Source organism: Pinus tabuliformis, chromosome 3_2 (genome assembly GCF_031772625.1).
Source record: "Pinus tabuliformis cultivar Carrire ecotype Pingquan chromosome 3_2, CPIR1, whole genome shotgun sequence".
Classification (NCBI taxonomy): Eukaryota; Viridiplantae; Streptophyta; class Pinopsida; order Pinales; family Pinaceae; genus Pinus; species Pinus tabuliformis.
In genome coordinates this window covers 832,528,303-832,538,919 of record NC_142302.1, presented here as the reverse complement: position 1 = coordinate 832,538,919, position 10,617 = coordinate 832,528,303, and the positions used below count along the sequence as shown (strand labels likewise).

Here is a 10,617-nt window from a genome sequence, read left to right as displayed (position 1 = left end):
AAAGCGTTTACAGTCACTGAGTCATACTGCCAAAGGCCACGGATGGCACTTTCGACTGGAAGTTATCAGAGAGAGCAGCCCACTGAGGGGCACCGCAACTGAGACAAACCGCCCGCAGGGGCTTTAAACCACAGAGGTGCTACCAGAACAAAAATTAACAACCCGCACAGGGGCTCAAAAAAAAACCTTCATCAGGATCCCACGCAGGGGCATCAAAAAGCCTTCAACATGATTTCTTTCGAACCAAACATACACAGCAAAAACATACAGTAGGCCAATATAACAAACATAGAGAATCATGGGTGGACCTGAGCAGCGCCTGAGCGAGTGTTGCTGAGCGAAAGGACGGCTAATCGTCCGGCTTCTCCTCGATGATCCTGCACCAGCCGTATCCTTCAGGGAGAGGATCTGATTCTTTCTTGTCCCCCGAGGGAGAAAGCGCTGCCTGAGTCTGAGGTGGGTTGACGGCATGCTCTGGGGCTGCCTCTGGCGGTCCCTCGACGTCCTTTGAGCTCCCTGCCTGGTGCTTCTTCTTGCTGGGGATTTCCTCGCCCTCATCCTGAGGTTCTTCAAGGAAAAGGACCGAGACGTGGGCGTTGATGCGGGATTTTTCCTGGGAGCTGCTGAAGGAGAAGATGGCAGTGCCAAAAGCAGGTAGAGGTGCCGAGTCCGAATCTGGGCTTCTAGAGTCCATGAATTGGCTTGATTGGATGGGATTGGCTTCTGCAACTCGATGGCAAAGGCATCGACAGCAGCGGGATTGGGGATTTGCACCTGAGGGACGAGAAGACCCACCTCGGCTAGAGCCTCGACGGCTGAGCAGGCGCTGTCGAGGCCTGACCATTTTTGCAGAAGTAACAGGGGGAAAGAACAGAGCAGAATAGGAGGAATTGGAGGAATTGAAGCGCCCTCCACCCAGCCTTTCAAACTTGTTACAGCATTCAGTTGACAGAGGATTGGCGTGAGCGGTTGCTCCGTGAACCATAGACCAAGCAGATGCACACTCCGTAAACCATATACCAAACTCCAGATTCTGAGCGCAAACCAACACATTGCAATCCACCCCCTCACCTTTCTTAAGTTCTTCATCTCTTCCTCGAACTCTGCATGCCATAACTGCACGCTGTGATCGCACCTCAACCCCAGACAGTGCATTGAATTGTCGTCCATGAGAACCCACACTTATATTCCTTGGCGGCGTTTTGCATTGAATGCTTGTCTTAGGCTTGAGGCAGCACATGGCTTCCATGTGGCTCCTCGCCTTTATCCGTAGTGTCACCCGCATCCGGGGAAGCAACATCTCTTTGAACCATCCTAGAGAAGTCCTGAGCCTGGGCATTATTTGGTATAATAGTCGTGGTTCCTGTAAGGAGAGTATGTTCATTATCTGCTCCTATGTTAGCTAGGAGGTCTGCAACCTTGTTGCCCTCTCTTTTTGTGTGATTGAAGGTGATGGCCCTGTTGCTGCGGAGAGCTTGTTCGATGGCTTCTAGTCTGGCTGCGAGCCTCCAGCTATCTGCGATTTTTTTTGCTTGTGAGCCATTCTGCAGGCGCTTGGCCATGTTTATGAGAATCTGAGAGTCTCCTTCCACGATCAAGGGTTGGAGGTTGAGATTCCATGCGAGAAGGAGCCCTTGCCATAGACCCTCAAGCTCAGCTGAGTTGTTGGTGTCCCAACCCAGGTTTCCGAAGTATATCTGCAGGGGGGTGCCTTCATGATTCCTCAGAATACCTCCAAAACCTGCCATTCCAGGGTTGCCTTTGGAGGCACCATCGAAATTGAGCTTATAAGAATGCTTAGGGGGAGCGGTCCAAGTGCCTTTGATTGTACTGCTGCTTTTGGAGGGGTTGATCTTGTGTAGATCCTGAGGTAGGTGCAATTGCCAGTTGCTTAGAATGCCTTTCTCGATGTCTAGAGATGGAAGATCCTCCTAGGTCCAAGAGTGGAGCAGTAGCGTCTCGTTGAGGTTCCCGCAGAGCCTGTTCCATATGTCTTCGATCGTAGAGTGCTGATTTTTGAATATACGTTTATTCCTTTCCTTCCATATACCCCATAAGATGAGTCCAGGGATCATGTTCCACAGACAGTTGAGAAGCTCGCTCTTATAAGGATTCTGCGGCCATTGTCTTAAGCAGTTAGTTATGTCATTTTCTGTTCTGCATCTTTTTTGACATCTAAAGCTTTCCTTTTCCCATAGCTGATTGGCTAGGGGGCAGGTGTCCAGGAGGTGTTGGAGAGTTTCCTCATTTTGATTGCAATTGAGACATATAGATGGACCATGAAAATTTCTTCTTCTTAGTTTGTCCCAGGTGAGGATTCTTTTGTGGCTAACCAACCATAGGAAGTAAGAGACTTTGGGCCAGGATCCAAGACCCCATATTTTGCTCCAGATTGGATCTGAAGGGGTAGTGATGTTGCAGATTATCTTGTAGGCCTCTGAAGTAGTAAAGGCACCCTTTGGTCGGTATCCCCATCTTAGGATGTCATTGCCTTCGTCGTGTCTGATGCTTCTTTTTCGGAGCTCCTTCTCCAATTCCTCGATATCCCGTAGGTTTGTGATGTTAATTAGCTGATTACCCTGTTTCCATTTCCTAAATCCGTGCTCCGTTTCCTGCTCCCAATAGTGATGGATTTTTTCTTGCTGCTGCTCCAGCCTAACGAATTCCGGGGGTGAATGGAGAACGTGGGTGAGATTTGGCAACTGGCTCCATGCATCTGTCCAGAATCTCGCAGTCATGCCGTCCCTGACCTCCCAAAAACTGTGCTGTTGAATTAACTGGAAGTGCTGTTTGGCCGCGTTCCATATTAGCGAACCTTTTTCCGTGGGGGTGAACCGGATGAGCTCCTCCTGAGGTCTGTTATTAGAATATTTAGCTGTCCAGATTCGTGCCCAAGGTTTTCCTGGATTTGTGATCTAGTGCCACCATATTTTGGCGCTCATGATGGAGTTGCTGTGCTCCGGGTCTCTCATTCCAATACCCCCTTTGTCTTTGGGTAAAGAGATTGTGGGCCATTTGACTAAAGCCCATTTACGATTAGTTGTCGAACCTTCCCATAGGAAGCTACGCTGAAGATTCCTGATTCTTTTTAATACCCATTTGGGTGCTGCAAGGATTGAGAAAAGATACAAGGGTATTGCCTGAAGGACAGACTTAATGAGCACTACCCGACTGGCCAGATTAAGAGATCTGTGCGTCCAAAGGTTAAGTCGAGATTCAAGCTTCTCAATGAGGGTTCGCCATGAGGAGTGCTTTATGGCTGAGGCAGTAAGGGGGGCTCCGAGGTATTTGGAGGGGAGGGAGGTTGTGGGGAAGCCTAGGATTCGGGCAACCGCCGTCTTAACAGGAGGAGGCGTGTGAAAGAAGAAGATCTGCGATTTGGTACAGTTGACATCGGTGCCTGAGGCTTCAGCGAAGTCATTGAGCAGGGATTTGAAGCATGAGGCTTCCTGGACCGAGGGATATCCAAATAGCATGGTGTCATCAACAAACTGCTGATGAGAGGTAGCAGGGGTGTTGTGTACTGAGAGGCCTTTGAGATGGTGGGAATGGAGGGCATGTTTAATGTGGCAGCCAAGCCCTTCTGCCATAAGAACAAAGAGGAAGGGGGATAGGGGGTCCCCTTGCCTAATTCCTCTTGATGGTTTGAAGGGGCGGGAAGGGATCCCATTCACAAGGATAGAGAATTGAGTGGAGTTAATTAAACTCATGATCTAGCAAATCCACATAGAACAGAAACCAAAAGCCTTTAGCATTTGCTGAATGTAAGTCCAGCTGAGTTTATCAAAAGCCTTAGAAAGATCCAGCTTAAGAAGCATACCTGCCTGTTTTGATTGTTTGAGCGTGTGTATTATCTCGTGCGTGAGGAGAATGCCGTCCATGATCTGTCTTCCTTCCACGTAACCCGACTGTTCTGGTGATATGAGCAGAGGCAACAGGGGCTTTAACCGGTTAGCGACAACTTTGGATATTACTTTGTAGATGACATTACAAAGAGCAATCAGCCTGTATTTTTCGGGAGTAATTGAATCCTCCTCTTTGGGGATGAGGGCAATGAAGGTGGAGTTGAGAGAGGGAAGCAACCAATGGAGAGCTCTCGATTCTTCAACAATTTTCCAGACTTCCTGTTTTATCATCTCCAAGAAAGTGTGAAAGAACGTGGTGGTGAATCCGTCCGGTCCAGGGGCTTTTCCTTCCTTAAGCTGGGACATTTCCTAGTCCACCTCTTGAGGCTGAATTGGGCGGAGGAGAAGCTCATTATGTTCCTCCGTAATGATCCTTGGCACATTTTTGGTAATTCTTTCAATTGCCTGTCGCCTGTCTCCCTCCGGCTCTTGAAGGACCTGATTGAAGTGATTGAGAAATTCCTCCTCAATTTCCGCATGCTTTTCTACTTTTACCCCGCCTTGCTTTTGGATGAACAGAATGCTGTTCTGCATTCTTCTTTGAATAGTGGTTCTGTGGAAGAATTTGGTATTTCGTTAGCCCTCCTTCAACCATCTAATTCTGGATTTTTGCCTTCAGTAAACTTCCTCCTGCTTCTGCCTTTCCTCAAGCTGTCTGTGGATACGTCGTTCCTGTTCCAAGGTCACTTCAGTGTGTCCCTCTGTGGTTACTCTTTGTTGGAGGTCCATCAGTTCCCGATTTAGTTCTTGTTGCGCTCTAAAGATATCTCCAAAGGTTTCCCTGTTCCAGCGCTTTAGGTGATTTTTTAGGAACCTAAGCTTCTGTTGGAATTTATACATCTTAGAACCTTCTGGTGGGATAAAGGAGGTCCATGTAGTTTTGACAAAGTCTTTAAACTTGGGATGCGAGAGCCAGAATCCTTCGAAGCGAAAGGGCCTCCTGGTCAGATCACCTGGTCTTTGCCATTGGAGGGCAATCGGCCAATGGTCCGAGCCGGTGTGCGGAAGAATTGCGGTTGAAATGTCTCCCCCAAGGTGAACCACGTTATCTGAGATAAGGAAGCGATCTAGTTTGGAAGCGATTTGGTGTTTTCCTGCTCTGCAGTTGCTCCATGTGAAAGTGCCATTGCAAAAAGGGATGTTTATGAGGGAAGTGTTTTGAATGAAGTCCTTGAAATGGATGTTTTCTTGTTCCAATCTGTTCCTCCCCCCAATCTTCTCCTCTAGCTTGGTAATCATGTTAAAATCCCCTCCGATAATCCAGAGTGGGTGCCTCCTGTTTTTGTTTAAAGCCTCTATGGTGTCTAGAAGCGCAATTTTGCTTCCTTTATCCTGCGGGAAATATACATTTGATAGATTTCCATGGATGTTCGTGCCCAAAATGTGGAAGGCTGCCTGTATGAGATGATGAGAAGCATGGAAATCTGAGAGATTTAACGCTTGAGTATTCCATGCAATGGCCAGCCCTCCTGAAGCTCCAGAGGCATCTACTGCTACCGAACGACATCTTGGCCATGCTTTGGAGAGTATGCTACCTAAAGTAGATCCGTTGCATTTGGTTTCCTGGAGAAAGCATAGTTGCGGCTTTTCCATTTTAATCATGTTTTTTAACATTCTGAGTTTCCCTGGGCTATTGAGCCCTCTTAAGTTCCATGATACAAGCTTCATGGTTCAACTATTTGCAGAGGGTTTATAGTACTTTGTCAATTTTGCATACCTGCCTGAGTCTACCAAGAGTTTCCCAATCTCAATCGTTCTCTGTAGATCTGTTATTCGTCCTCTGTTTTTGGTTTCTTTTGGGGGGTGGTTTCCATCCCACTGGCTTCCTGGCTGTATACCTAGTTGCTGATGCTGATAAGCTCTCGAAATGACCACTTCCAGCTTGCTGAGTTGGGTTTCGGATATGCTGTCATATGCTTTCTTTTTTCATGCTAGCTCTAGTTCCAGAATGTCTAGGCCATTCAGATCTATGCTTTCTGGTTCTTCTTCCATCTATTGCACTTGACTGCTTCCTTCCACATTAATCTCTGAGCTTGAAGGAGGATCTAGCTTTCCATCGACTTCCATGTCCTTGCATTTCTCTGTCGATTCTTTCAGTTCTCCTAAGGGGATATCATTGAAGATTATGGGGGTTTGGCGTTTGGAGGGGGAGTCTGAGGGGGGGGAGGGGAGGAGGAAGAGGGAGGGGTAGGGTTAGGCTCAGAGATCAGGGGTTGTTCATCAAAGGATTGAGCGAGGATTTTGAAACTGTTCTTAGTAGCTGGGCCATGGGTATTGTTTTGCTGGGGCTTATTCCCATTTGAGGGTTTCTTGTGCGCTCGCCTTCGGCTAGGGGCTTTGGTGAAGCCGTCCTGGGTTGCAGAATCAGAAGGGTCAGGAGAAGTGGCTTTGGTATTCAGGGGACAGTCACAAAATAGATGCCCAAGAGCGTGGCATTTCCTGTAATGGAAGGGTACATGCTCATAGTCCAAGGGTTGAATCCACTCCTCGTCACGGTGGGAGAGACTTACCGATTCTGGCAAGGCTTCATTCAGGCGCATGAAGACGCAGATGCGAGCATAGGAAATGAATCTGCGCAGTTTGGGTTCTTCTGCAGTCCTGATGTACTCCCCTAGTCCATTTCCTATGTTCTTGAGAATGTCCTCGTCCCAATATTCATCTGGAAGTCCATACATTCTGATCCAGACTGGCGCCCAAGTGAGATCTTCCTTATCCGAGTTGAATCTTGGTATCCAGTCTCTCATATACAGCCCGCTGAGTTGAAGAAGTAGGGTCCGGTTCCTAGTATCCTGTGTTTGTCTTCAAGACAGTAAAAAATTGCTGTGAAAAAACGCCTCGGCCCTAGCTGCAGAGTAACGTCTCCTTTGGGCTTCCATTTCGCTGCGATCCACCCGTATAAGGCTCTTTCTATCGGCTAGAACCCTATAAACTTCCCAATAAGGCCATGATCCCTCATGAACTCGATTCGCGCATCAATCTTGTGTCCAGGTAGCTCTATTCGTGGCCGTTCTTTGGCTATTGGTTTGCATGTTGTCGAGGAGACCTTCGGTATTTCCTCCGGATTTTCCCCTCTGTCTTGGGTGACGCTGGCTTGGTCCTTCCGTCCTCCTGTCTTCTTGTTTTCCTGCTGATGCCTGTTCCCATTGATCAGTATCTCCCTGTCGACCGATCCAAAGAGGAACGCCTGCTCAGGACCGTGCTGCGATGGGGAGGGCTCTAACACCCTCCCCTGAGGAGATTCCATCGAGCTGCTCTAGTACTCTGCTATTCCGATGCACCACAGTTGATTTGGTCTGGTCTGTGAATAGATCCAGTGTTGTACTGCCTGCGCCGTCGATACTTTCCTCAGAACCCTAATCGCTCCGCAGTGGAACAATCTACCTCAAAATATAAGTTACTCCTGCTACTCCATAATAATAATAATAATAATAATAATAATAAAATAATTATTATTATTATAAATAAAATAACTAAATTATATAAAAGAATTTTTAGTATTTAAAAATTAATAATAAAAATAAAAGTGGTTAATCGTATAGATTTTTATTATTATTATGGTGTAAACTAAGTATTGCGGTACATTTCTTGGGAGTTCATATTTTTTATATTTAGAATGTTCACATATATTGTTAAAAGAACTTTTTTATTATTATAATAATAATATATACCAAATATGTAAACTTGTATAATCAAGTTTTTTTATTAAAATATTAGATTTATTATCATTTTAACTTTAACATTTACACAAACCATTGCATACATATGTGCAATTCTATATAAATTCCTTAAATTCAAATATTATAAAATCTCCAATATTTAAAATTCCAAATACTTTTGTAATAACTTAAAATCCTTTGATTTCCATTATTGTTGGCCCAGTGTAAAGCATTAAGGATTTTCATTATTGAGGCCCGGTCTAAAGCATTGTATCCACAGCTTGATGTCGCTGCAAGGTGGACATAGTTTCTGATCAGAGATTTTGATAAATTGCATTGTGCTTCAATTGGCCAATAAAGTTTGGTACAACAAATAATGATTGAGAGAAGCAGATTTATTTAGAGATTTTTTTTCTGAAGAATGTCTTGTGAGATTTTTTTTTTCTTAAGAATGTCTTTTCAAAAATTTCCGCGGAAATGCCTTCTTAAGTTGGGATCTCAAAGCACTGTTGGCTGGATGCATACATTCTAAGGGATTTTAAACATTCTACATTGTATAATAGTATTATTTCCACCTTAGTAAATAGGGGATTCTCATATATGTCGAGGATTAACTGGATATGCAAGAAGCCATTTGGTAATGAGATTTTTGTTTAAATGTTGATAATCATATAGATTGAAAAAAATTAATCCAAAACATCTTTTGGGAGGATAACATTAATACTAATAATTTTTCTTTTTTTTTTGTCTTTTATAATTTTCTCTATCAAAATGACATGTGTGTAACGCAGAATAGTTAAATCTAACACAGAGGTGAATGGTATGGGTGTGGAAGTTGATCTAAGTTCTTGATATTAGTTAAAATAACCTCTAAGATAAATAAATCTATGATGAAAGTCACTTGTGATGCCAATATAGAAATGTAAATGCAAGATAAATCCTTATGACACTTGAAAACTATTAAAGTAAATTGATTATATATAAATATATAATTTAAAATTAATGAAATAATATTTATAAATTTTATTATATAATAATATTATTTGATATTTTTAAATCTTAAAAAATATTATTAAATATAATAAATGAAAATGTCTTTTCTTATCAATATAAAAAATGGTGAAATTTTGGAAAAACATATGTATTTAACATTTTACCCACTCGAATTGGATTTTTTTGCTCTGCAACAAACCCCAATGGCTAGGCGACCATGAGGTAGATAGTGTGGAGAAACCAAGACGGACAATGGGGAATCAAGCTAGACAAAAAAGGCAGGCACTGAACTGAGAGTAACAATAATGAAGGATGAGGTCAAGAGGGGAGAGATCCCCTCCTACCGATATGGGGAAAATGTCTGCCTTGTGCAGATGAGAAACCATTGTTTGTAATCCCGCCAAACAAACTAGAACGGTACAGAAGCTACATGAAAGATCATGCCCTGATCTGCAAAATCATTGGAGTCTGGCGGTCCGAAAAATACCTCACCATATGGATCCAGCAAAAATGGTAACCCCTAGGTCACATCGAGCTGAAAAAAAAGAGCAAAAGGCTTCTTTACGGTAATCTTCTCAAACCTGCAAGACAAAGAACTAGTGTTTGAAAATGGCCCTTATTTCCATTATAATGCTCGTTTATTCATGAGATAGTGAGAAGAATGTTGTAACCTGCTCAAAACTCCGACTACCTATATTCCATTAACCATAAGATCTTAGAATAAAATAAAATGTGTCTTCAACCCAAAACAATTCTTGAACAAGTACAAGCTATCTCTCTGCTTCACAAGAAAGCCTTTGATGAATAAAATATGTTCTTCTCAACCTGGAGCTCAACCTGGAGCTCAACCTACAGAAGTATTTTCTATCCTCTGCCTGAGTGATTGTGTTTGCCCAATACTTAGACAAATTCATATCCTTCCAAGCCCTACTTACTTCCACAATCCTTAACAGAAATAACCAATATTTAATTGGGAAAATCCCTCACCACAACTGTGCGATCCATCATATGCAATCTACTAATTGTATGCACCATCTCTACAACTTCGGAAATAATAAAATTTATGGTACATTGTCCCTGAACTCTAATCTCAAATGGGTATTCCTATGAACTGACATACATGAGTTATTTACGAGTGAATCTTCAGTTAACTGGTTGAGCAGTGAAGTTGCACTGAAGGTTTTCCCCACTACCAGACCTCCTACTACTTCCTCCAACTAATGGAGCCAGTTGAACTCACTATAACTCCATTAGACTGATTTAATTTATTACAACTCAAAAGAACGTAACCTAGACCCCTAAAATTTTGGAATCACTCTACATGACTCTAGATAGACTTCCAAATCAAATTTACTGATCCAACTAAGTCAACTTAAGTTAGTTAACTGTTACAAGTTTCTATGAGAATAGAATTACAATTTAATTCCTAATTTAATTCAAGGAAAAAATAAATTAGAATTTCTTGATGCTATTTTTAACATTTCTTGTTGTTATTTTGAACATTTAGGATTAATGCACCGTGGCCACTTACTAGACAATGTTCACCTACAGGTTTCTCCACTGTGGCCTATGTTGATCACCTATAGTTTTATCCCCTTTTCACCCACGTTGGTTCTAGAAATTAAGGAAAAAGAGAGAAATTATGGAAGACTCCTTTTCCAAAAGCTTCTATAATTTGTTACATCCATTTACCTCATATCAAACATTTGAGTCCTAGCCTATCCTACTTTAGATTTTCCATATGCTATCGTTAAATCACATCCTCCCATGAAAGGAGGATCCAAAACTATAGATTGGTAATTGGATAAGAACTCCCAACTTACCCCACTCCTCTATATATTTACAACCTTACATATGCAAGAGGTTGGATTTCGGAGAGTGATTCAATCCTTATGTTGTGGTTGTAAGAACTTACATTTCATGCATTTAGGGTGATTGGAGGTGCACACTGTGACAAGGAAAGGACAAGTGAGTCTGGACGAGCTCTTCTACAGAATCAGCACATATTTATGGTTGTAAACTCCTTCAATTTATGCTAATGCAAAGAATTCTTTGTTCTCCTA

The 10,617-nt window shown here is 42.9% G+C and overlaps 1 protein-coding gene across 1 annotated transcript; it reads right to left on the bottom strand.

Moving 5' to 3' along the window:
- Positions 1-1,931: 1,931 nt before the first annotated feature.
- LOC149183251 (uncharacterized) lies at positions 1,932-3,590 on the bottom strand. The gene is made up of 3 exons (XM_089414889.1): positions 3,130-3,590; positions 2,334-2,856; positions 1,932-2,114 (listed from the first exon to the last, which is right to left on the bottom strand). The coding sequence occupies exons 1-3, from the start codon at positions 3,588-3,590 to the stop codon at positions 1,932-1,934; spliced, it is 1,167 nt and encodes a 388-aa protein (XP_089271015.1).
- Between the last annotated feature and the right edge of the window lie 7,027 nt (positions 3,591-10,617).

What these genes read in the sequence shown, in the direction of transcription:
- LOC149183251 (XM_089414889.1), bottom strand. Translation starts at nt 3,590, where the DNA reads ATGGCAGAAGGGCTTGGCTGCCACATTAAACATGCCCTCCATTCCCAC. An exon ending in GTCCTTCAGGCAATACCCTT is followed by an intron (nt 2,857 to 3,129) that starts GTATCTTTTCTC and finishes TTCTAATAACAG; the next exon opens with ACCTCAGGAGGAGCTCATCC. An exon ending in TCTCTTACTTCCTATGGTTG is followed by an intron (nt 2,115 to 2,333) that starts GTTAGCCACAAA and finishes CAATGGCCGCAG; the next exon opens with AATCCTTATAAGAGCGAGCT.